The sequence below is a fragment of the Camelus dromedarius genome, chromosome 27 (genome assembly GCF_036321535.1).
Source record: "Camelus dromedarius isolate mCamDro1 chromosome 27, mCamDro1.pat, whole genome shotgun sequence".
Taxonomy (NCBI): Eukaryota; Metazoa; Chordata; class Mammalia; order Artiodactyla; family Camelidae; genus Camelus; species Camelus dromedarius.
The window spans coordinates 3,953,788-3,979,089 of record NC_087462.1 but is presented as its reverse complement, the minus strand read 5'-3'; the positions used below and the strand labels follow the sequence as shown (position 1 = coordinate 3,979,089).

The 25,302-nt window shown below is 52.1% G+C and overlaps 1 protein-coding gene and 1 long non-coding RNA gene across 9 annotated transcripts in view; one reads left to right on the top strand and one right to left on the bottom strand.

The window, feature by feature from the left end:
- Window positions 1–2,350: 2,350 nt before the first annotated feature.
- On the bottom strand, window positions 2,351–4,561 carry LOC116148387 (uncharacterized). The gene is made up of 2 exons (XR_004131864.2): window positions 4,416–4,561; window positions 2,351–2,605 (listed from the first exon to the last, which is right to left on the bottom strand). It is a non-coding gene; the product is annotated as an uncharacterized LOC116148387 (long non-coding RNA).
- Window positions 4,562–4,720: 159 nt separating this feature from the next.
- RANBP3 (RAN binding protein 3) overlaps window positions 4,721–25,302 on the top strand; it is a 49,710-nt gene continuing 29,128 nt past the window's right edge. For 7 of the 8 annotated variants that reach the window (XM_031437042.2, XM_031437041.2, XM_031437040.2 and 4 more), the window contains exons 1-2: window positions 4,721–4,864; window positions 22,396–22,451. In XM_031437042.2, the coding sequence (XP_031292902.1) occupies window positions 4,843–4,864; window positions 22,396–22,451 (78 nt within the window). In that variant the 5' untranslated portion in view covers window positions 4,721–4,842. Of the gene's footprint in view, window positions 4,865–22,395; window positions 22,452–25,302 lie in introns of those variants that run through there. The other variant, XM_064479799.1, reaches the window with a different exon arrangement.

Genomic DNA, 25,302 nt, shown 5'->3' with positions numbered 1-25,302 from the left:
TTCTAACTCGGGCAAGATGGTTCTTTGGGACACTAGTCACTAGACCATCTTCTTGGTCTGCTGGCTTTCCAGATAAAGTCACTTTTCCCCCAACAACTCATCTCTCAATTTATTTGCCTGTCATGTGGAGAGAAGTAGGAGCTTGACTCAGTGACATTTAGCTGCTGCAAAGAAAGGGAGGGAAGCTTGGGGCAGGGGTCCCCCTCTCGGCCTGTGTGTCCGTCCACAAGGGACACTCCGCTATCAAGAACTCGACCCTGCAGATGGCAGGAGGGCAGGGAAGGGTGCTGAGCCGAGGCCGCCCAGAGTGGCTTCCCTCCACCCTCGCCTGACTCAGCTCCTGGAGGAGAGGAGCCGCAGCTGGTTCATCTCTAGGTCCTCGCCCTCAGCGTGGGGCTGGCCAGAGAGCAGATACAGCACATGCCTGCCCCCGCCCGCAGTGGGAAGATGAGAGCTGAGTTACAGCTATGGGGCCCAGCTACGGAAGACATTTCCAACTCGGCTGCGGAGAAAGCAGTTCCCAGTTCTCAGAGCCCAGCCCGGGCTGAGGTTGGGGATGATGGGGGTCCTCGGACTTGACTCCTGGTGAGCCAGGGAGGAAGCAGGCGGCAGAAGGGCCGATCCGCAGTTTAAGGTAAACCATCTGGACCCATCTCCCACTTCCTACCCTTGTCTTGGGAAAAACCTCATACTCCTTTGACAGCTGCATGGCCCCTGGCTCGCTCTGCCCTGGCTATCCTGAGCTCCTCACTGCCCCTCCAGCTCACCAAGCTGGTTCCTGCCCCAGGACCTTTGCACTCAACTGTTCTGGCTAGAGTGCTTCTCCTGCAGGTCTTCTATTAGAGTGTCACCTCCTCAGAGGGGACTTCTCTGAACAGCCAATCTAAAGTATCCCCTCTCTGTCATGATACGCTGTTGTATTTTCTCTGTAGCCCTGGTCACTATCTCAGACTATTTTTGCTTGTCACTGTCGGTCTCCTCACAAAAGAATGCAAAGCTCCATGGAGGCAGGTCTGTCATGTTCATCCTGGGCCCGAGGCATCGTCAGTGCAGTGGCTGTGTATTGCTGTGTCACAGACATTCCTAAACCTAGTGGCTTATAACAGCAACCGTCATTTATCTTCCATGGGGGTGAGGAAGGGGAAGGGCTAGGTCGCTCTCAGGGCTTTGCGTTTTGGTCTGTTCCGGCTTCCTTACAGCATGGCGACCCCAGGGCATGACAGCGGAGGCTTTCAGGGCAAGTGTTCCAGCAAAGCAGGAGGAAGATGCATCCTGTCACTGTTATGACCTAACTTCATACATCACATGGTGTCACGGCCACCAATGGACCAGTAATAAGCCTGCCCCTGTTGATGGGAAGAGGGTTAAAGGGTTTGGGGCCATGTTTTTAAACCACCACACTAGGTAGTCAACAAATATGTTTAATAAATAAATACTAAGTTAATCTGTTAGAGGAGACCAGACAGAGCTGGGGCAGCAGGATGAGAACCGTGAAGCCGCGGGCAAGTTAGTGGCTCCTCAGGCTGACAGGTTGAGCATTTCCCGACGGCCCTTGAAAAACCACAGCTGGATTATATTTCGCAAGTGATGACGTGCTGCTGGGAGGCTCCCCAGATGGGAGCTGGATGTGGGCTATGACATGGCTTTTGGAGACGTGGAGGCAGGGCGTTAAGTGGCACCGAACCTCAGGGATCACAGTTCACCCGTGTTCAGTTCTCTTTCACGCTTCTCATCGTGTCGAGAAGTTTCAGCTGAGTGATAATACGCCTTTAATACCCGCTCCGATCCTCTGCTAACCTCCCCATCAAAGGAAAAGCAGGCTTAGGCCTCGGCACTGGGCAGGCAACAGGGTCTACCCAGAATCTTAACACACTCTTTTGTTTTCATGAAAACAAATTTTTTTTTCACAATTATCTCCTATTCATGGCTTAGTGGTTTTCTATTTGAAATGGTGATCTACAGGTATCTAATGTAAACTTAAAACTATCAAAAGGCATATTCAAACTACTATATGTAACATAAAGAAGGTCCTACTGTATAACACAGGGAACTATATTCAATACCTTGTAATAGACTATAATGAAAAATATGAAAAGGAATATATATGTACGACTGAATCACTATGCTGTACACCAAAAATTAACATGACACTGTAAATCAACTATACTTCACTAAAAAAAAAATTTTTTTTGTTTTTTTGTGAGGGAGGTAATTAGATTTACCTGTTTATTCTCGGAGGAGGCACTGGGGGTTGAACCCAGGACCTTGTGCAATGCTAAGCTTGTGCTCTACCACTTGAGCTATACACTTCCCCCTAAAAACATTTTTTAATAAGTAAATAAAAGCCATATACAGAAAAGTATTAAGTTTATTAAAGGCCAGAGGCTTCAGATATATGACAAATGCCAAGAACACCTACCCAAAAGCGATATATAATGAAATATAATGAAGATCGTGATACCCATAAGCAAGAGATGAGGAAACCTGAGTCTACGCACTGCAGGTAACCAGATGGACTGGATGACCACAGCGTCCTTTCCAGCATCGACGTTCTAGCTATTTCTGGAGAATTTCTCACTCAAGCTCTGCGGCCTGTGCCTATAGCCTGGAGGCAAAAACCCAGGGTAGCGGAATCAGGTGTCTGTTACGTAAAAGTTGGGGAAATTTTTAGTAATATTAAATATGCCCCATCCCCAGCAATAAATCAAAGTTCCATTTAACAGTTCCTGAAGAGTGCTTCTCAAGATCTAATGAGCATAGGAAGCCCCGGTATCTTGCTAAAATACAGATTCTGATTCAAGCCTGAGCTGGGATCTGGGATTCTTGTTTGCCGTCTGGCGACCGCAGCAAAAAAACCCAGCAAGCTCTAGAGGTAAAAAAACAAAAAAAAACAAAAAAACACAAAACTCTAGTGTCCTACCGCACATCTTCTCAACTCTGGTTAGTGACGTTCACGTTGGTAGCTGGAAATTGGCCAGAGTTGAAGTATTTATACCAAGAAAATCAACACTACAATCCATAGCTCAATTCATTTTTGAGATTATGTTTCGCTTTATGTATTTATGTTTTATTTATCACACTGCTGTTTCAGGGTTCAATTTATTGTTTTGTTGTCTTCCAGACTCAAGTGATGGGAAAAAGTAAAATTTACAATAAACTATATAAACACAGGCACACATATAAATAAATACAGACAGACAGAAACACACATTCTCTCCCCAGAGAAAGTTGTTAAACATCCACCACACACCACTGGTTGTAGAGACACATACAGGACCACGTAAATACACGTGTCCTGGATTAGAGGTTGGCCAACTTCTATAAAGAGTAAATATTTTAAGTTTGTTGGTGTGACAGTCTGTTAAAAGGACTCAACTCTGCTGTTGCAGCTCAAAAGCAGACACAGACATTATGTGAATAAATATGGCTGTTTCCAAATAAATCTGTATTTACGGGCACTGAAATTTAAATTTCATACAATTTTCACATCATGGGCGATTATTCTTTTTTTAATTTTCTCCCAATAATCATAAAACCTCCTTAGCTCACAAGCCAGATGTGGCCCACAGGCTCTTGATCATACTGGAGCAGAAGGAGGGGGGCTGGGACTCAAACCTAAGTAAGGCATGGGACATGCACAGCAAGTGCAAAGGTCCTGAGGCTGGAAGGAGTTTTGGTGAGCTTCCAGGACACAGAAAGACCCATGTGTCTGAGCTGCAAGGAGCAAGGCAGAGCATGGCAGCAAAAACTAGGGGGGCTTTGTAAGCCTGAATAAGAGGTTAGAAGTTATTCCAAGTTCAGCAGAAAGCCCTTTGGAACCACTGAGGAAAGCTGTGCCCTTGATCTAATTTACTCTTTAAAGATTCCTCTGTGTGCTGCCTATTTCCAAAAAAAAGAGCAGAGAGGGGAAGAGGCTGTCGGGCCTTCCAGGAGATGAAGAGGTCTGGCCTAGGGTAGGGAGAGCCCATTTGGGGGCAATGGGTGGATCTGGGCAGAGCCCACGGGATGTTCTGAGGCATCCATAGCAGGTGAGTCGCGAATGAGTCCAGCATGTCCAATACTCTCCACAAGCCCTGCAGCGCTGATCTGCCCATGTTCCCGACAAAGACACTCAACTGAGGCTCGGTGCCAGGCGCTGTCTGGTCCGGGATATCGGGGTCTGGGGGTCCCGCAGCTCCCATTCCGATAGCTTGGTGAGATCAAGTCCCCCAACCAACACCTGTCCCGCCTCTACCCCCCAGGCAGTGATCTTCAACCTCTGACCTCTACTTCCTTCCCAACCATCCCCAACTTCTCCACGTGGCCTCTGAAATTGTTTGCCTAAAGTACTTGTCCCTTAGAAGGGGAAACTGAGGCCTCGGGTGACACAGGGTGTCCCCCGACCCTCTGTAGGCCTCCCCTCCCCAAGGATTTACCTTGATGAAGGCCTCGGCCGCAGCGCCCTGGGCGGCTCACGCTTCCGCCGCGGGGACAGGACCGGAAAACAAGCGGAGAGCAGGAGTGTCAAGATCCACTCCGGCCTCACCGCCTCACAGAACGGCGGTTCCTGCTTCGCCCGCCATGCGCGCGAGGCCCACTGCACATGCGCCCTGTCCTGCCCACGCCCCCTCTGTCGGCGGGAAAAGGAGGCGGGGGTGGTTAATGCGCAGGCGCGTGCTCCGAGTTTGGCCTGGCCGGGACCGCGATCCCGAGCTCCGCTCCGCGCCGGGCTCAGCGCGCAGGCGCGAGCTGCCCGCCTCGCTCGGAGTCGGCTTGAGAAGTGCGCACGCGCGGGACTTTCTGGCAGAAAGCAGACGAGCCCGGGCCGGCGCGGGGCCTTGTGGGAGGGCTTAAGGAAGTAAAATGGCGGACCTGGCGAACGAAGGTAGGGGAGGCGCCGTCGGGGGCCAGCTGACGGCCAGGGAACGGGCGGCGGGAGGCCCAGGGCCCACAGGGCCGGAGGGTGAGCACCCCGGCGTGCGGGGGGCCTGTCTGCTCCGGAAGAACGGCCCAGCAGGCCCCGCAGCCGCTCCCCATTGCGTCCCCTCAGGCCGGGCTCACCGGCCCGGCCCATCACTCCCGGCAGCCCCGGCCGTGCCACCGTCTGGCCAGACGGCTCGGGAGACCGCGGGACCGCGGCCCTGAAGCCTTTCTGCCTCGCAGGCCAGGCCGGGGGCTGAATAGGGCGGGAGGCTCGGCCTCAGCGCCTTGGCTTCGGATGTAAATAGACAGGGCCTGGTCGTGGGCCCAGCGCGCCACGCTCCCCGCCCCCTCGTTCTGGGGGACCCGGGCTTCCTCGTTTCCCCCGCCTAACTGCCAAGCCCGCCCACCCCCTAATCCTGTGGGGTTTCCATCCTCCGCTGGCCTATCCTACTCCCAGGATGGAGATGGTCCGGTTTGTATTCACTCCCCACACCCGAGCTCAGTCCCCCTATTCCCGCCGGTTCCCCAGGATCCTTCGTGGCGACCCGAGAGTCGCGCCTCGTCTCCCCTCATTTAGGCCCGGCCACAGGATGTGAGCCGCCGAAAGCCGTGCTGCTTTTCGGCCCTTTTTTGTTGCGCTTCCAGAGAGAGAAAGAGACTGTGTGATTCCCACCTCTCGGGAGCGCTGACACCCCACCTGAGCGTTTTTGACAAGGTTACAGTGCCCAGAGAAAGCACTCCATAAGCTGATGTCTGATGAAATCAACAGTGGTGTTGATATCGCTGTAGCTTCCGGACGTCTGAGGCCTATTTTTAGCTCCTTCTGTTTCTAGGTGCACAACTCCAGGCAACCTATGTACCTGCCTGGCCCTGATTCCCCCAAACCATGCTCCCTGCTGTCCTGAGGTTTCCATACTGAGCTGCACGAGTGTACGAATGACTATGAGTGCTCACCTTGGCAGAGCATTTGGGATGGTACCAGGTCCTGTTCCAAGTCCTGGGTGTGTTATCTGGAGGAATACTCACTCCTCACAGAAGCTCCCTGAGGAAGGCACCGTTAGCCTCGTTCTTGGTGAGGAAACTGAGTTAGAGGGGTTATTTGTCCAAGGCAGGTCACAAAGCCAGTAAGGAGCTGGGATGTGAATCAAGGTGGTCTGGCTTCAGAGGCCCCCCCCCCCCCCATTTATGCCACATCTCTTTTATAAGAGGGTTGAGGCATTCCATTCATAAGATCCATTTAAAGGCAGAATGGGGACTGGATAAATGGGAGTCAGTATGGCATACTTTATATATTTGCATATTCAGCCCATTCATTTTCTTGAACTCAAGACTCATACATCCAGCATCATATTCAACATTTCCATTTGGCCGTCTAATAGGCACATCAAACAAAATCCCTATCTTTCTACCCAAACCTGCCCATCCCACAGTCTTTCCCATTGCAGTAAGTGGCAGGTCCATTCTTTGAATTTTTCGGGCCAGGAACCTCAAAGTCATCCTTGACTCCCCGCTCTCATATGCCACAACAAATCTGGTCAGCTCTGCCTTAGAAATATTTCCAGAGGGTGACCACTTCTCACCGCCAGTGCTGCCCCTGCTTGGGCCTCCCTTCCACCTTTACCCACCTAACAGTTTCTCAGCTGGAAGCCAGCATGACACCCTGATGCCTCCCTGTCCTCCTCTCCCACCGTTCTCCCTGACTCACTTTTCTTTAAGCACTTTGGCTTTCTCAGTGTCCCTTGAGTAGTCTATCTCCTCCCTCCTTTACACCTTTGGACTTGTTGGTTCCTCTGCCTGAGTCAGTCTTCCTCCAAACACCCCCATGGCTTACTCCTTCACCTCCTTCAGGTTTTTACTCAGTTGTTATTTTATCACTGAGAACTTCCCTGGCCACCTGTTTTTAAATTGTATCCACATTCCCTAACCCCTTTATCCTGCTTTATTTTACTCCGCAGCACTGATCGCCAGCTGGCATGCAGGTTTACTTGTTTGTTTGACTACCCTTCTCCTGAATATAAACTCCATGGGAGTGAGGATCTCTGTTCTGATCACTGATGGATTCCCCCACATCTAGAATTCGTGCCTGACATGAAGTAGGTAGCCAAGAAGTGTTTGTTGAGTGAATGAGTGAATTCATCAGTGAGGCCCTTCATTGTGAGGTATGCCTTTGAGCACAAAGGGAAAGTCATGGATTCCTGGGTCCCACGGATACCATTTCTAGCACACACACTGACACCTGAGGGCTCGATTGTAAATCGCATAGTTGAATGGGTAAACGTAAAATAGAGAAGACAGAGTGTTTTGTACTTGAAGTGTAGTGAGTGCCACACTCATCTAGCACTTTGCCTTTGACACTAGGTCTGGCAGAGCTGTCTACAAAAAATCCAATCTTAGTGCTTTTTTGTGCCTTGTATATCTCTGCCATCCTTTAATTGGTCGTTAGATGTTTCTCAGCTCCATATCTGGTTTTGGCTAGTGCAGCCCAGTGGGACGTTTGATTTCTTCTTCTCTATGTAGGCTAGGACTTCCTTGCCTGTGCGTTTTGAAGCTTTAGGGACTGCCCCAGACATGTGCTTTCCCTCTTGTTTAACCTCAAATGCCCTCTTGGCTTCTGTCTTTGGAGGCTGGGATCCTAAACTTATCCCTCCTCACACCCAGGCCCTCTGAATCCTGGGCATCTGTAGAGTCAGAAAGCAGTGCAGGTGATTCTGATATGTGGCTGGGGTTGAGAACCCTGGCTTGAGTAGTACAGCTTAGGAGTGCTTGTGTACAAAGAAACACTTCCAGTTGTGTATCCAGTACAGCATCTTGTTGGCCCTTGTTGGATGGTGATCTCTTCAGGGATGGTGACAGCAACTCCCAAAGCCCTTTGGTGGTAGTTCTGTGGTCTGTGACTTCTAAAGGCCAGTTGGAATGCTTCTCTCTCAGGAGAGAGAGAGAGGGAGTGTGTGTGTGTGTTACACTTGTGTCTTGAGATATTTCTTTTCCTTGGGATTTCACTCTTGATCTATCCCAAAGTGGTTTATCATCCTATCTTTGGAGTTATTCTGCCTTGTAGACCAGCATCAAGGTTTGAAGGCAGCATTGTGTCCCTTGTAAAGAAGACTGAGAAGAGTGTTAGCAAAGCATATCTGAGCTATGGGAAGTCATGGATTCTACACTCCAGCCTTAAAAGATACCGCATACATACAAGTCATTCCTGGCCTGTGGAACCTGAGAGACAGTCTGAAGCAGTGTTCTCAGCTCTGGTCCTATTGACACTTTAGACCAGATGATTCTTTGTTGAGGGGGCTGTCCTGTGCCTTGTGGGCTGTTGAGCATTGAAGCGGCATCCCTGACTATACGTAAGATGCCCATAGGGCACACCCTCCCCCGCACCCCTAGCCCAGGGGTCATGACAACCAAAAACTTTCTTCGGACATTGGGAAATGTCCCAGGGCAGGAGGTGGGGAGAGTCACCCTCAGTTGAGACCCCCTGGTGTAACGTGATGGTGGAGCACAGGCTTTGCCTTGTAGGGATCTGGGTTTGTGTGTTGACTCTGCCTTAAACTCTGAGTGACTTTGGGCATATCCTTCACCCCTTTGGGCCTTAGTTTCCTCACCAGTAAAATGAGAATAACTGATCATATTTATCTCATGGTTGCTTTGAGCCTTGACTGAATGAATGCATATAAATTATTTAGCACCTATCTCAGCACAATAATAAACAGTAAATGGTAGCTATTTTTACTATGGTGGACTTATGTTATAGACACATTTAGCTCAAGTGCTCAGCAAGGCAAGAGAGAGCAAGAAATGAGTCTGAACAGTGTGAGTGAATCCACTTCCACTGAACGAGATGGCCCTGGGGTGCGCCCAGGGTGGGAGGCCAGTCTTGCCCTTCACTGCGTGATCATCTGGCCATGCGTTCTCAGCCTGGGCACTACAGGCTTTTGGAACCAGGTAATTCTCTGTTGTGGGGCTGCACTGGGCATTGTAGGATGTTGATCTGCTTCCCTGGTCTTGACCCACTAGATTCCAGTAGCACCCTCCCCCAGCCCCTAGTCATGACTCAGTGTCCCGTGGGGGGGGGCCCACAGTTGCCCCCAGTTGAGACCCACTGACCTGGCCTGGCCAAGTATCAGTCCAGAGATTTTTCAAGGGTAGTTTGGCTTTTCTCAGTTCTCACCTAACCCCTGAGAGGCTGAGATGCAGTGGATTTTTATTGATGAGCTAGAACTCAAGACAGCTGGAATCCTCAGTTCACTCGATTCTCACCTCCCTCTTCCCCTGCCCTAAGCTTAATTTTTAGGTTAAGTGAGAAGCAACTTTAACATTTTTTCGTGAAGTTACGATAAGCATTAACTCTGGGGTTTGTCCTGGGATCCAAATGTGTACTTTTGAGTCTCCGGTGCCTCCTGTCTCTGTAGCAGGTGCAGTCTGGTTGCAGCTGGGGTGCCACCCAGAAACCTTTATACACTTGGAAGAAAATTTAAGTTTTGCCTGGGATCCTGTGTAGAGACACAAAAGCTTGTAGTTCTGCAAGTTTAAAACTTTTCAACCACGTGCTTAGCCTGCCTCTCAGTTAACTGGAAAATGGAATCACCCCCGCAGTCCCATTACCCTCCTGCGTCCTCAGGGGTTCGGGCTGGTCAGGGTCTGCTGTGTGCTTGTACTCGGAGGGAGCTGGAGTGAGTGGAGGCAGCGGAAGTTGGTACGGCTAGAGCAGGTGCGCTTAGGATGGCATTTGGGAGGGGCGGACAGTGTTGGGGGCTGGCAAAGGGGGCATTTTAGATACCGGTTGAATTCTGGCCTAGTGAGTTCAGGCACAGAGAATAAGCTGGGGCTGAGTGGGAAATGAGGGCCGCTTGGGGGAAGCAGTGGGTTGCATTTGGGGGATCTGGAAAGGGCCTTTGTCACATAATGAAAACTACGTGGGAAAGGCGGACGGCAGAGGAGGCTGGTGTTGACGTGGCCGAGCCGTGGTAGCTCTCCATGGTACTCTGAAGCAATCAGGAGCAGATGGGTTTGTATCATTGTCTAGTCGGGATCTGGCAGTAGTGCTGGCGGCAAGCAGCAGGGGTTCCTTGTGGTGTTTGAGGGGGATTTGTTTTTGCCACCTCTGTGCAGTCACCTTCTATGGTCCCATGGAGTTGTGTCAGGTGTGGGTGTGCACTACTTGGTAGAAAACCACACAGGACACGGTCTCCGAGTAAAGCCCCTGCGTGTCCGCTCTCCACTGCATCTTGGTTGTCGTGGCGCTTGGCACTGTTGCATGGCACTTGCTGTGAATCATAACCCTGACTGTGCTTCACGCTTAAGTTTAAGGAGGTTGTGGAGGAAAATAAAAACTGATGTCTGGGCTGCACTACAGAGATTGTTGCAGGAGGCCCAGGGTGTCTAGGACCCCACAGATATTTTACGACATGAAGCCAGAGTCAGAAACGCAGGCAGATTTGCAGCAACATGGATGGACCTAGAGGTGATCATACTAAGTGAAGAAAGTCAGACAGAGAAAGACAAATGTCATATGACATCACTTATACGTGGAACCTAAAATTTGACACAGGTGGACTTATTTACAAAACAGAAACAGACTCACAGACAGAGAACAAACTTATGGTTACGAAAGGCAGGAGATAAATTAGGGGTTTGGGACTATTAGCAGATACAGACTACTGTACATAAAAATAGATAAATAACAAGGTCCTACAGTATAGCACAGGGAACTATCTTAGGTATCCTATGAAAAACTGTAATGGAAGAGGGGGAAAACCCCACAGGCAGAAGTTGTAAACTTGCTTCAGGGGCAAGCAGACACGTATAATTTGGCCCATTTAGGTTTTTCTTTGTTTGCTTTTTATTAGGAGCCAATACTTAAGAATTCTGAGATTTCAGGGGGGGAAATATTCCAGGTTTCTGATTTCTCTTGAAAAACAATCCAGCCTCCGCCTGCGCTCCTGCACAGTAATGATGGGCCAGGACTGAGGAGCAGCTGCCGCCTTGAGGCAGACTGTGCACCGTCCTGGACAGCAGTCCCCCCCAAGTTTCTTGAGACCTGACCCACTTCCTCCTTTTCGAGTGCCTGCCTGACCTCGCCTGGCATTTGGGTTTCATCCCTGTCGTAGCATCTCTTAGCTGTGGCGTTCCCTGCACTCAGGGTACACCAGCCAAGAACCTCAGCAGAAGGCTTTTGATGGTCTCTGATTAATGCAGGATTCAGTGTCCTCAGACTGTTGGTGCTCAGACAGCAGCGTGTAGCAGTGGTTCTGCAAGACAGTCCAGGGCCCCGGGAGTCCCCAAGACCTTTTCAAGGGGACCACAAGTTCAAAACTGTTTTCCTAACAACACAAAGACATCATTTGCCCTTTTCACAGGAATTCTGTGAACGGACAGTGGAGTTTTTCCTGGAGGCTGTGCTAGTATGACGGAGCAACAGATGGACTGCAGAGGCAGATAGGAGGGTCTGGCTGTTTTCTGTTAAACCAGATATTAGAGAGATCTGTCAAAATGTAAAATAATACCCCTTTTGTCCCTAGTTTTTTGGTTTCAAAAATAGTTATTGTTCATAAAAGTGTATTATCTAGGTAAACTGACTGTAATTATCTTAAGTAAATTAACTAATTTCTGACATTTTCTTAGTTTTAATTTCTAACACAGTAAGTATAGCTGTCACTCACATTTACAAAAGCTCTGGGGGATGCTCAGTAATTTACAAGTATGGAAAGAGGTCCCAAGGCCCAAAAATTTAGGAACCACTGGCATGTGATAGTGGAGCCCCAGTGTAAACGGCCCGAGCGGGGCCTGTCGGGAGATCCACGTGCATTTCTCCTGTCTCTAGCCTGGAAGGATTTAGACAGGAACTGACCGGCAGGCTCCGGTCAATAGCTTGTGGCGCAGTTGGAAGCATCCTTGGCTTGTATCTTGCCTCTGTCACTTCCTTGCCCAGGGGCTTGGGCAGGTTCTTTGACCTCAGTTCCTGCATCTGTAGGTTGGGAACAGTGCTAATCAGGTCCGGGGAGTGTTGTGTGAAAGGGACATATGGCGGGTGATTGGCCCACTGGCCTGTGCAGATACGTGTCAGTTACTGCTGACTGTTACTCTTGGTTTGGATGCCTCCTTTCATGTTAGAGCCGTGTTTCTCCACCTCAGCATTAATGACATTGGCACCAGTGGGAGCTGTCCTGTGTATTGTGTCCCTGGCCTCTGCCCACATAGTGCCAGTGGCACCCACCGTCTCCAGACATTGCCAGATGTCCCCTCGGGGACAGAATCACCCCCATGTGAGAACCCCTGAGTTAGGGGATTCCATTGACCACACACCCCCCAACCCCGCCCAGGGACTCTGTGTGACATAATCATCTGATCTAAAGCCGTAGAATGCTGCACACATTTAAACACACAAACTGAGCGGGGAGGGAGAGAGGAGGTAATTCGCAGAAGCTGTCAAGGGTGGAGGTCACACCTGGTTTGTATGCACTGAGAATTTATTTTGGTGTGTAATGTGAATTAGGGATCTGACTCAGTCTTTTGCTGAATAACTAGTACACAGTTTCTCAACCTCAACACAGTTGGTATTTGGGAGTGGATCAGTCTTTGTGGTTGGAGGACCATCCTGTGCACTGTAGGGTGTTGATCAGCATCACTGATCTCCATCCACTAGATGGCATTTGTAGCTTCTCCCCATCATGATAACCAGAAATGTTTCCAGACATTGCCCGGCGGGGGTGGGGAGGGGAATCAACCCTGGTGAGAACTACTGGGTTATAAGATTAAATAAAACCATCCAGGAATGAATTATTTGCCAGCCAGATCTTAGAGCTCATCCTCCTGACCTGTTATTTCCATTACGGCTTTCTGGCAGCCGTAGGCATTGTGGCATCGTGGACTTCACATCCCTGTTAAAGAGGAATGGTGTTTTCCATGATCTTCAGCACTGTTCCCAAATTCAAGGTGAGGACCTCCCAAGATGCTCCGTGTCTGGGCCTTGCCCTTTCATAGGGGCTGAAGCTCAAGCCATGTCTGCAGGAAGAGAGCCTGTCCAGCGTGCCCACCTCCAGCCCGTCTCGGAGCCCAGCTCATCCCTCCAGTGGGTCAATAGTGCTGACTCACTGGGCACTTGTTCCCCTGAAAACTGACAGACAACAGTGGTTTCTCCATGAGCGCGTTTAGGAGGCAGCCTTGCTTTTGCAGTAAGTTCAGAATGCCTTTGCTAAATTAAACTCCCCAGGTCAGCCCTGCATTCATGCCTGTGTTGCATCTGTAACAGCAGAGCTGGAGTAGGGAAAACAGACCTTGCGAGTTTGGCTTCTCAGGTAGCAAGAGTGAGAAAGCAGGCTACCCTTTGCTCAGAGGAGAAAGGGTGTTTCGCAGCATTGATGTGGTGGCCCCTGGGGACCTAAGAGTCCAGGGCCTGGTTATTCATCATCAGTGCCACGTGGAGGGGACACCCTGCTTGTGGGGTCTTCTCATCAGAGGAGTGAGAATTGTGTTCACCAGTAGCGTCTGCTGCTGAGTGAGCAAGACGCACTTTCACACCCCGTGGTAGTCATCTCAGTCCTCCCTCCACTAAGGCACCAGCAGGCTCCGTCCACTTTGTGCCATCTCCGAGGCCACACGGCTTACCTGAGCCACCTTGTCACTGCTACTTCTTCTCACCTGGACCGCAACCCGAGGGCTCCTTGCTGGTCCCCTGGCAACTACTCCTGCCCCTCCCAGGGTGACCTTCCCCAGCGTCTTATGACAGAGCTTTTAACACACAGAAATGGAAAGGACTGCATGAGGACCACTGCTGGGGCGATCTTTTGGAAATACAAATCAGACTGTATCATCCCCCCTGCTTGGCCCCTCACCAAACTCACCTCCCCACTCCCCGTAAGGAAACTCGCCCTTGGCCTCCAGGTTCTCTCTGTCCTTAGGACCTTGTTGGGAACTTGGGGTTCCCTCTGCGCGGTGTACTCTGCCTTCACCGACTCGCTCCTCTGTGTCTGAGGCTCAGATGACACCTCGCAGAGGCCTTACCTGACCACTCCCCTTTCGGTCCCCTGCTGCCCAGTCACTGCTTCCCACCGCCCTGCGGTGCCTGCCTTGCAGCTCCTCTCTCCAGAAGCATCTGATTATCCCTGCATGCCTCTGGCTCCTGGCTTGTTTTTCTGTTCTTTTCCCGCTAGAGGGCTGTGACCTCGTCCACCTCTGATCCTGTCTCGGGTGGGCCTGGCACGTAGCGGGTGCTCAGTAAGCCATGCTGCTGTGATCGTGGCTGGGCTGGTTGGTCTTCCGTCAGACCTCAGCTCAGTGATCCCCTCGGCCTCAGAAGGGCTCGGGATTCTGAGTAACTGAGCAATTGTGTTGAGGTGTCTGCTGTCCAGGCAGCTCTTGGAAGGGGCCAAACCGTGAGGTGGTTATCACTGTTGGGGGCCTGGCGACCAGCCCAGACATACCTTTGAGGTGGTGCTGGTGTGCCTGCAGTCTTCCCCATAGAGCTGCAGTGACAGGGACAGTGCCTGCCAGCCCCTCCCCAGGTGCCTGATGTGCATCATTCCATTCAGTCCTTCTCAAAACTGACTGGGGGCAGGTATCAACCCTGTCGGACAGGCACAGGCAGCGTGTGGAGAAAGTGAGTTCCCCGGCCTGGGGTCCCAGCCACAGGAGGTTGAGGCCGATCTGAACATACACACAGACCAGCGCCCGCACTCCTGGATTTCATCAGCTGGTCTGCAGCCTCGGCAGTGGTTTTTTGGTCCCTAGATTTCCTTTTTGCAGGGTTTTCCATTGTCTTCACTGAATTTTCCCCTGAACCTTCAGCCACTTGAACTTCACCTCGGCTGTGCTCATACCACGCCATCTAGTGGCAGAATAGGGAAGTGCTGGTTTCCTGAATTTCTCAGTAGTTTCTGGTGAGGTTGCTGACTTTGTGTGATTTATTTAATAGGTTTATGGGGTTTCTCCTGGATTTAAGGCACAAAGGTATCCAGCGTGCAGGGTCTGCCCCAGCAGCTTGTAATGTGAGTGGATGGAGGATGAGGGGTGGAGGGGTCGGAAAGGGCTGCAGGCCAGTACTTCTAGAAGTAAAGGAGGTGGGATGTGGCTTGGCCTGAGAAGGGTCACAGGGGACATGAGGCCCCAGCTTGGAAGTCAGGCTTAGGGTTCTGGTCCCACCTCTGCCACTCACCAACTTTATGACTGGACAGGGCACCTGCCCGCCCAAGGCCTCTCATTCTTGTTTTGTGATTTGTAAATCAGAGATGATAAATAATATCTGTGCCATGGGGCTGTGATGACACTGAGTGAGACAGGCTATTTAAAGTGCCTGCCGCTGCACCAGGTCTAAGAAGAACCATTCAACAACTTTGAGTTGCTTATTACCTCTGTTGTTAGAAATGTGGGGTGAGTTTAAGAGCATTGAAAAGTGGCTTGGCTTTCAGTAGGTGAAGGTAATGGCAGGATGAAGAGCATTCCAGAAAGAAAGATGTAAAATGAAAGATACCATCACCTCCCAAGACTGTGCCCCCTCCCGTGATCTCCATGAGACCAGTTGAGAGTTGTCTGAGGAAAAATATATTCCGGTACCAAAAAAAGAATTAAGGGGCGCACCACCCACTAGCTGGGCATGTGGTGCACTGAGGTGGAGAGAGGCATCGCCTAGCAACGGCATGATTGAGATCACTTTCATTCTTCACAGGAGAGTTAGTTGGCGAACAGTTGACACTTCGGTGACAAACTCACCTTTCTGTTGCTGCACAGAACTGTTTATAATAATTCCCGAGAAAAGAAATGACTCGAAGAACTGAGATAGTAAGTGTCGCAGGATTGAAGCAGCTGCCACGTATTAACAGACTGTTGTTTGTGTTGGCGAAATGCTTTCCATATTTTTTGCCCAGATAAGAAGATTAAGACACATCAGCCCAGGATTAAAGCTCATTTTGCACAAGTACCTGGCTGACATTTTGGTCAAGAATTCTAAGTGGCTTTTCAGATGGGGGCTGTTTCCTGGCCAGTGTTCGAGTCATCATTTAGGAGGGGAATAAACAGAGCAGACAAAGATGTTCCAGGTTCCCTTCTCTGGGTGTTTTCCTGGGTACACGTATTTTCTTCTGTTTAGTTTAACAGACACAAAGGTAGGAGGCAGCCAGGGGGGTGCCAAAGCTTGTTGCAGGGCAGGCCTGCCCAGGGGGTTTGTGCACGTGGCTCCCTGCACAGCGTGAAAAAGGAAAGTTGTTTTTTTGGGGGTTTTTTTTGGAGAGGGTGCTGTGCAGAGAACATGTGTTTTCGGACTAGGTTGTGAATGTGTTATACAGAGCATCCCCTGGTGATGCGTTTGACAAATAGAGACACCTTGGAGTGTGTCTTAATTCTCCCCTTGAGGATCGTAAGGACCTGCTGTTGGCTTAACTGCACATTTGTCCAATGCAGGTGGTCACATGACTTGTGGAGAGCCTCAGGCACACCCCAAAACCCATCGCTCGCCCTCTAGTCTCGTTTGTATTCTTCCATAGATGTTTATCCAGAATGTTAACTGACAGCCACTTTATTCCTGATATCACTTCTCAAAAGAAGAGTGTGTCGGTGTCTTTGCCTCGAGGCCCAGTTGAGCGGCAAAGATGGGAGGAAGCAGACCAGGGTCAGGACTTCTCTCTGTTGCCTTTGTGATGTGTGAGTCACAGCGTAGTCAAGGGTGTGAGCTTCAGAGTCAGGCCCACCTGGGCTGGAGACCCAGCCCCACCTTGGACATGTTGCTCCCCCTGAGTCTCCATTTCCTGTTCTGTAAACTGAGGACCTGCCTCTTTGGGTGGCTGTGAAGATTCAGGACTACGATGTGGGTGAAGCGCTGAGCACCTGCCTGCCTGTCAATCCTCGGCGCTCGCTGACTGCTGGCCCGCAAACGGAGCCTGCCCTGGGTTCGGAAGACCCCAGCTGGGACTGTCCTTGCAGTGAGTCTGCGGCAGAGGCCGGGGAAGTCCAAAGATGGCATCCCAAGACCTCTGTCATCCTGGAGGGTTGGCACACACACCCTTCCACCCCAGGGCCACCTCTGGGGTCCAGACTAGCTCCTTGCTCTCCAATCCCACTGTCCCTAGAGGGGGTGCTTCCTTCATAGGCTGGCTTCAGGGCAGTACCCGTCTCCGTTCCCTTTCCCTGCTATGTCTGAAATAGAGACATGAGTCACTTTGGTTTTACTGCCAGTCAGTCTCTGGGCAGAAAAGACAGACAAAACCCCTGAGCCCTGTAGCCTGGCCTGCTTGTAGCAGTGGTGTTAGGAAGCCCACTGTCCAGATTTCTCTCAAGCCTGAGGCTCCTCTCCTTTTGCCCCTCCTTACCCACTGTTTGAGGATTCAGTGTTCAGGCCCTCTCCCTGACAGAGACGTCATACACAAATTGTGGCAATGACTTCAGGGTGGGGCTTCTAGAACTTCCCACGCCATCTGAGGGCTGTCCCTCGTCCCTGGGCCCCTGGTCAGTAGCTTCTGCTTTAGGAGAAAGATGACCCCTTTCTTACCCAGAGACCTCTGCTCCCTGCAAGGAGAGTGGAGTGTGGCCCCCTGGGTCAGGAGGCAGCCTGCACCTCTGGAACCCCTGGCTTCCTTGGAGCCATCTTTGGTTCATTTGCTCAGGAAAGGAACTGCCTGTGTGATTGGTGCTTACCTTCCAGGAGCTTCTGCACTAGGCCACGCAGGTGTGAAGGGACCAGGTAAAGAGAGAGGGGCACCCAGTCCTGTGGCCCTGGTGCTTCCCCTCTGTCTTTAAGGGTCAGGAGTCAGGTGGTACCACCCTGACCTTCTTGCAGGTCTGTTAGTGCTCCTTGCTTTCCACTGCATCATTCCTCCCTGCTCCAGGTGAGCTGGCTAAATGCTGCTCATCCCTTTGCTTAGATGGCACTTCCTTCAAGAAGCCCTCCCTGATCCACTCCTTTTCTGCAGTCTGGGCTTCCCCTGTGTTGTAACATTCAACTCTGCCTTATGTCAGCTCCTGGCAGGAGAGGACTTATCTCTCCACATCACCACTGCTCCCCAGCATGGTACCTGGTGCGCAGTGGGCACCTAGATGTGTGGGATCTCTGGAAGTTGTAATTGCCAGGTGCATGTTATGATTTAATCTGTGAACAGCAGGAGGTGCAGCTGGGTGAGGTGGGCGGAGCACCCTGACAGTCACAGCCACGTCAGCAGTGCCTCTGGGAATGGAGCCCAGAAGAGGATGGGGTAACAGGTGTGTACGGAAGGGTCCCAGACATCTGGTAAAGGTATGGAACAAGAGCAGAGACCGGCGACTTTCCACACCTGGGCTTACCTGTCTGTGCTTATCACCGGGACTTGGAACACAGACCTGGGACACAGGCCAGGTCCTTGGAGATCACTGCTGAGCTGCCCCGTTTGCATCCAGACCTCACAGGCAGGTGGAGGGTGGCAGGGGACCCGAGGAAGAGCCCGCGCTATGAGCTGGATGTCATCGGGGGCTGCTCCTTCAGCTTCTGGCCAGGTCCATCCTCCGGCCTCCCCCCCACACACACACACACTGTTTGCCTGGGGAACCCGGGAGGCAGGGGACTTTCCCTGGCAGGAATCTGGGATTGCAGTTGGGCTCAAGCAGGGTGCCATATGGGGCACAGGAGCTGAGGAGGGGCGTGCGGAGGAGGATTAGGAGAGGGCTTCAGACCAAGCACCGGGCACCTCGGAAAGTCCAGGTGAGGCCCAAGCACCCAACGCATCCCAGACGGTAGTGCCTGCACTCCCCAGAGGCAGGGCTGTTGTTTGGGATGACTGGGGGGTCTGAATCCCACCCCACTTCATACAAGTGTTGGCCACAGTCTCCCACAGTCCTCAGGCCTTGTCAAGAGTGTTCCTGGAAAGGAGGCTTCCCTGGTCAGATAACTTTGGGGGACATTTGGTGAAGGGTTTCTTAACCCTCCTATGCCAATGTGTCCAGACAGTGCTCCAGGTTGGCTGCTTTTTACAGACTGATGATTTGATCATGGAGCATTTCACAGAACCAAAACGCACAAAAAATCACCTAGTGGACAGAGTCTGGATCAAATAGCATTTATCTGATTCACATTTCAGTACTTCAGGTCTTTGTGCTGGCCTGGGTCTCTCACCACATCTCTGGTGGTGGTTTCCCTTCCCTCATGAAAGCAGTGGGGCTGGGAGCTCGGGCAGGTCGTAGAGGCCTCGTTGCCTCCGTCACCAGATCATTCCCTAAACTTGGGTTTCAGTAGCTGAACGATGCTTCTTATTCGGTGACAACCAGCAGTGGTGACGTGGGATGGTTAAAAAGCAACCTGTGGCTTCTCTGAGTCGGGGGCAGTCCTGCTAGGAGCAGGGTGCCTGTGTGCTGTCGTCTTGTGATCAGTACTGATTTGCAGTTTATGGACTTGGCCCTGCTGGAGCTGAGCAGAAATGAAACTCGCATGACTCTGATGCTTTGTGTTTTTGGTGGAGAACTGACTGAAGTTCATGACTGCCAAACCTTCTCTCAGCAGGGATCCTTACGGCAGCCGAGGTGGGCTGCCAGGGCCCGGGCCTCCCCAGCCCCAGCCTGAGTGGCGTATGTTTCACTTACTTTAACTGCTTGTTGAGCACATTTATGGTTGAGACTCTGTGTTCGGCTGTGAAGATGCAGAGGGAACACAACAGAGGCCCCATTCTTACAGAGCTTCCGTTCCAGGGGTAAACACTGCCAGTGAGCAGGGAAACAGATCGCCCCCTCTCCCTGGGACCTCCCGGCTCCACGGTGCCAGGCCAAGTAGGCAAACACCGCCCCCCTCCCCACCTTTAAGCAGATGTTTTATCCTGAAGTGTTCTGCCTCCGGCTTCCTCTTCCCCTTTTCCCAGTGATGCCCTGCACGAACAAGGGCTGGATAAATATTTATGTGGTTACATAGCAGCTGGTGTTACACATGTGAAGAAGTACGGGGGGTTTAGTTCAAATGTTTACTGGACGGTTCTTACCCAGCGCGACGGGGTGGCGGGTGGGGATGCAGAGCTGTGCCGGATGCTGTGTCTGTGGTCTCTCAGCCTCCCTGACAGGTAGCCTTGGTGTAACCCAGGCAGGACAGAAGCCAGAGCGTGCTTCGGGGGCACAGTTCACACTAGGGGCTTTCTGAAGGGGGTGGGGTCTGCACCTGAGTGGGTGTTGGCCACAGAAGAGAAGGTGAGATGTCTTCTAGGCAGAGGGACTCAGCCAGGCAGGAGTCCAGAAGCAGGACAGAAGTGTGGGATGTGCCAGGGACAGGGGGCTCTTCAGTGCCACAGTCCTGGCCGATGGGGCTGGCCTGTTTGAGGGGCCTTTGACCATCTGGGAGGATGTTGCCCACTTTTAAGCATGAGTTTCACACCAGTGGTTCTGGCTTCTCTGCAGAGGCTGCACATAAAGGGGTGAGCGGAGAGGCAGAAACAGAAGGGAGGTCTCAGCTGTGGCAGTGCTGGCAGGGGTCAGCTGAGAGACAGGAGCCCGGAGTTAATGAGGTGATCTGCTCTCAGAGCTCAGTAGCCCCGCGTTCCCTCCATCGCTTCCCTCTGCCCCGGCTGTGCTGCACGCCCAGCTGCAGTGCAGGATCGTTCCTCCTGCAGGTGGGACCTCTGCCAGCCTGCTCCTGGACCTGCCACGCCGTCCGCAAGGCGCTGGGCAGGACCTGTGCACGGCAGGCAGCCCTCACAGCTCAGCACAGAGGGCTCTTCCTCTGCACCCGGTGCTTCTGTCTCCATTCTCGTCCCTCCTGATAGCCTGGCAGTCGCTTTCTCCAGTGCCCCCTCCCTTACCCACCCACCCCCATCAAATGCTCGTAGAATCCCTGCAGGGTGCCAGGTACCATGGGACACAGGGGGACCCCGGCAGAGTCTCATGACAGTCCTCACACGCAGCGCCCACGGCGAACACTGGGGTGAGTGACATCTGAAACCAAAGTGCTACACGGGAGGAGGGTCTCCTGTGCTTCCCCAAACAGCCACCCCCAGCACAGACGCGCAGTCACTGCTCCACAAGACCCAGGGAGCACAGTGGAGGGAATGGTCACCGTCAGTGGGTTGTGGCCACAGAGTCAAGACAGGCGTCTGTCGTACACCCCCCCCCATGGAGTGGGGGTTCTGCAGGCTGGGGAGTGGGATGGGGTCCATTTGACCATCTCAGTCTTGCCCTTCTACTTCTCAAGCCTCATCCCCGCCCATCTTCTTTATTCTTTATTGCCTCCTGACTGAACTCCCCACATCACCCCTTTCCCCAGACTGTTCTCTGTGCTTCCCGCTCTCCTTTTACAACTGTCCCAGATCCTTAGCATTGCCATCCTCCACCCCTCAGACCCCATCACTGTGCGAGCCTGCCCCTCTCCCTTCCAGGATCTTCCCCTTGAGACTTCAGCACAGTCACCTCTTCTCGGGTGTCTCCCTGATGCTCTAGACCAGACATTCTGACCGCATCCCTGAGTGTTCTCATGGCCGGCTAACTGTGTCCCCTCCTGGGTGGCAGTTCTGCTCTGTTAAAGCTGTTTGAGTGTAGGTTCCTGCTGGACCTCAGCTTCCCCGACTGAGGGAAGGGCAGGGCTGTGCAGGTGCCCCCAGATTCAGGACTCCCTGGCTTCCTATCCACCTTCTGCCCACCAGGCTCTGCTGCTGAGGGAGGCCCCAGGTGCACCTGCAGGGCTCATGCACCCAGGCCCAAGGCAGTGAGGCAGGCGGCACCCAAGCCTCCCCGCGAGGTAAGGTGGTCCTCATCCAGAGCTCCCTGGCTGGCAGCTGGCTTTGGAGCTGCCGCTCACTCAGGGGCCAGCGGCAGAGGGCTTTGGATTCAGCTCCCCCTGGACGAAAGACAGATGGTGCTGCCTGTGAAGGACGGGCGCATCCCCTGGTCCAGCCGTGTGACAGCCTCCCACAGTGTTTCTTCTTGCAGCAGCAGCTGTGCATGGCGGGCTCTCAGACTTTGCACAGCTCCGTACATTTCTTTTTAAATGGACGCTGGCTTGGAGATCCAGGTGGGATGCTGGGCTGACTTGAGGGGAGTAAGCTCTCCAAGGAGCAGGTACCACGTGGGCAGAGGTTGCAGACTGGCTGCCCCCTGGCCCCAGCTGGCCTGCAGATTTGGAAAACGTAAAAATTAAAAACCTAAACCAGTCTCCAGCATTTGAAATTGGGGAGCTGCCATGTAAAGACGTGTCGTCTGTGCCTGGTTCCTGCAGTGCCACGGTTGGCAGCACTGAGCAGCGGCCGCCTGGGCACCCTGCAGCTTGCCGCGCTCCCTCCGTCAGTGCTGCAGCCTGTCCTGAGTGAGTCTTGAAGCCTTCTTATCTGTACATGTACATATGCACACGGAAAAGTGCACGTTTCCTCCCATCACGTCGAACTTTCACAAGCCGCACACTTACACTCATCCATGTCAAGAAACTGTTTTCTAAGCGATCTGATGTTCATTCGAGTTACAGGTTTTATATTGGGTTTGTTTTTTACTTTTAACTTATTACAAACAAATGTAGCTGTGTTTACTATACGAATATAGTGTTGGGGGGAAAAACACCAATTTTTCTTTTTGCAGAAAAGCCTGCCATTGCTCCGCCCGTCTTTGTGTTTCAGAAGGATAAAGGACAAAAGGTAAGGGGCGCTATGTTCTCTCTTCACGGGGTTACTCTGACTTGTTCTCCCCCAGAGCCCTCTCTCCCCAGGTCGCACGGCCGAGGATGCCTCTGCCTTCTCAGTCTTCACACTGAGCTTGGAGGGGAAAGGCCCAGAGCCTTCAGGTGCCCATAGCAGGAGGTTGAGACAGGGTGTGTGTGGACTAGGCTCAGAAACCCTGCTTGAAAAAACAGTGGTAGAAAGTGTCTTTCTGATTCCTGATGATTTGTTCTAGAAATACTTCAGGTAAACCAGTAGGAGAGGAGAGATAGGAGGGAGGAGAAGAGGGCAGGGAGGGAGGGAAGAAGGAAGGAAAGGAGAGGAGAGAGTGTGGAGGTGAAAGGGGAATGTAAGATCTTTAAAGATTTGGGGGGAATTTTTTTTTTGGCCCCAACCAACTTGGCGTAAATGCATTTAGAATAATTACTAGTCAGCTTGCTTTATATACTCAGCACCCGTCTTTGATGGTTGCTTCCCCCTCTTGGGTTCTAACCGTCTGGATTGTGCCCATGTTGGAAATAACCTTGCCTCGGTCTTAGTGATGAGCCAGCAGCCTGTCGGGGGCCTGGTGGGTGCGGCAGTGCCTTCCAGCTTCGTGCAGTCCTTGGGGTTCTGGCCCTCCCTGACAAGCAGTGTGGAACCTCAGGGTTGTGTCCAGAGTGGTTGATGTTCTGTGGTGATGCCTCCCAAGCTTATAGGAGGACTTCCCCATCTGTCCAAAACATGGGAGGTCCCTCCCCTCATGCCCAAGGACAGCAGGTGTCATTTCTTCCCCCTAGCAAGACTTGAGGGTGACTAGAGGACTGCACTGACGCGGGGTGTCCTGAAACCCGTCTGTATCTTAGCGAGGACAGCATTTGAGGATCTTGTTGGCTCGGGCCTTGTGACCCACGGACGAGGTGCTCCAGTCCATCTCCAGTCCCCTGGCAGGGTGGCTGGCTCTGAGTCTGGGGCCGCTGGCCTGGTGATTTGGGACTCTTGGCCACCCAGCTTCTGCTTGTAAACCCTGTCCGTCGGTCTGAGAGGCCAGACTTCTCTTCTGAGCGGCCCTGCTTTCCTGGGCTGTGATCAGGTGCTGTGCCAGGAAGGGCGTGTGTGTGTGTGTGTGTGTGTGTGTGTGTGTGTGTGTGTCTGTGCGGGGCGGGGTGGGGGACGCAGCTGCCCTAAAGCCCCACCCGTGCCCCTGCGCAGGTTACCTTCGGTGTTAGCCGGGCTTATCTGCTAGGCTTGTTCTCACACTGGTCTGTGCCGTTGTTGATTCTTTTACTAAAGAAGGCATCACAAAACCCAAGGAAGTGTTCTTCCCATTTTGCTGCAGTTTTCCAGGTGCTGTTTTCAAAATACACCAGCCCCCGCTGTCTCCTCTGCCCCGGGCCCTGACCAGCACGTGCAGCGTGATGGCGTGTAGTTTTGTCGTTTGTCCTCTTGAAGTTCGGTCTCTGTGAAGGGGCTGCTGCGTTTTTTCTGGGTTTTAGAAATGGATGTGTTTGGTTTCTGCTTCACATACAAAAGTCACTTCTCTGACATTTTCCGTAAAATCAGGATTTACTCGAATTTTGAATGTTATTATGATTATCTTTTGAACCACTTTTAGTTTAAAACAGGGGTCAGTCAGCAAACTGAGGCCTGCCACCACTGCCTGTTTTTGTACATGAGGGTTTTTGGCGCACAGCCGCACCCACCCCCTGCGCATGAGCTGAGGCTGCTGTCACACTGGACACAGCAGGCAAAGTGGTTTGGACCAGCCGTACAGCCTGCAAAGTCGAAAGTATTTCGTATCTGGCCCTTTACAGAAAAGGTTAGTCGACTCAGATTTGAAACAGGTGATAGGAATGAATAATTCTTAAAACCTGAAGACTTTGGGACAGCCAACAGGGTGAAACACTAAAATGTGACGTTTGGCTGAATTTAAAACCTTTTTAAGTTGCTAATTGTTATTTCAGTACTGTTTTCTCCATTGAGGTGGTTCTGCTGCTTTTGTGATCCAGCGCTGACTTAGGTATTTCACCTTCAGGAGGTGAGTGCCAATTACGTACACCGGGCGAGGCTGGCCCGGAGGGAGAGCGAGGAGGGGGCTCGTCAGCGTCACAACGTGCAAATCAAAGTGTTGACTCGGCGCCAGCTCTAGATGGGCTTCTAAAAACAACTGGCCTCCGGCTCCTCACACTCAGCCCTCTGCTCCTGTCACGCTCGTGTGACATGATCACCGGAAGGACGCCAAAAACCTCTGTGTTTAAGGTCGGGAGCCAGAGGAGTCTGAGCCGTCGGCTGGGGGTGGCTGCGTGGACTGGAGCCCTGCTCCTCTCTCTGCGGCTCAGACTCGAGCCCCATGTCTCGTGTCTCCCGAGTCAGGGGAGGCGACGGGAAGGCACACCTGCAGGGAGCGGCCACCACGCTTCTGACAAAAATGTGAACCTGAGACCCTCGCCTTTTCTTCCTCTCGCCTGCGCGATTTCAGCCCTCTCTTCTCACACCACGGAGGCAAGAGTTGGGAGGATCTGTTCAGGTTGCTGTTGTCTTTTTTCTGAGTGAGCTTTTCTCCCTTTTTCAACTTTTTATTTTGGAATTTTTTTCAGATCCTTGGGAAAATTAAAATTACGGTACCATGGACACTTGGGTGTCCTTCACCTGGCTTCACGGTTAGCGTTTTTATCATGAACACCCGACCGTAAGATGTGCCCTCCTGACAGTTCTCCCCCAAGTACTCCTGCAGGCATCTCCCAGGAGTAGGGCCATCCCTCTCCATGGCCCTAGTGCCGTTGTCAATCCTGAGGAAATGATCCTGCATTCAGAAATACCCTCCAACACAGTCCACATTGAAATTATCCTA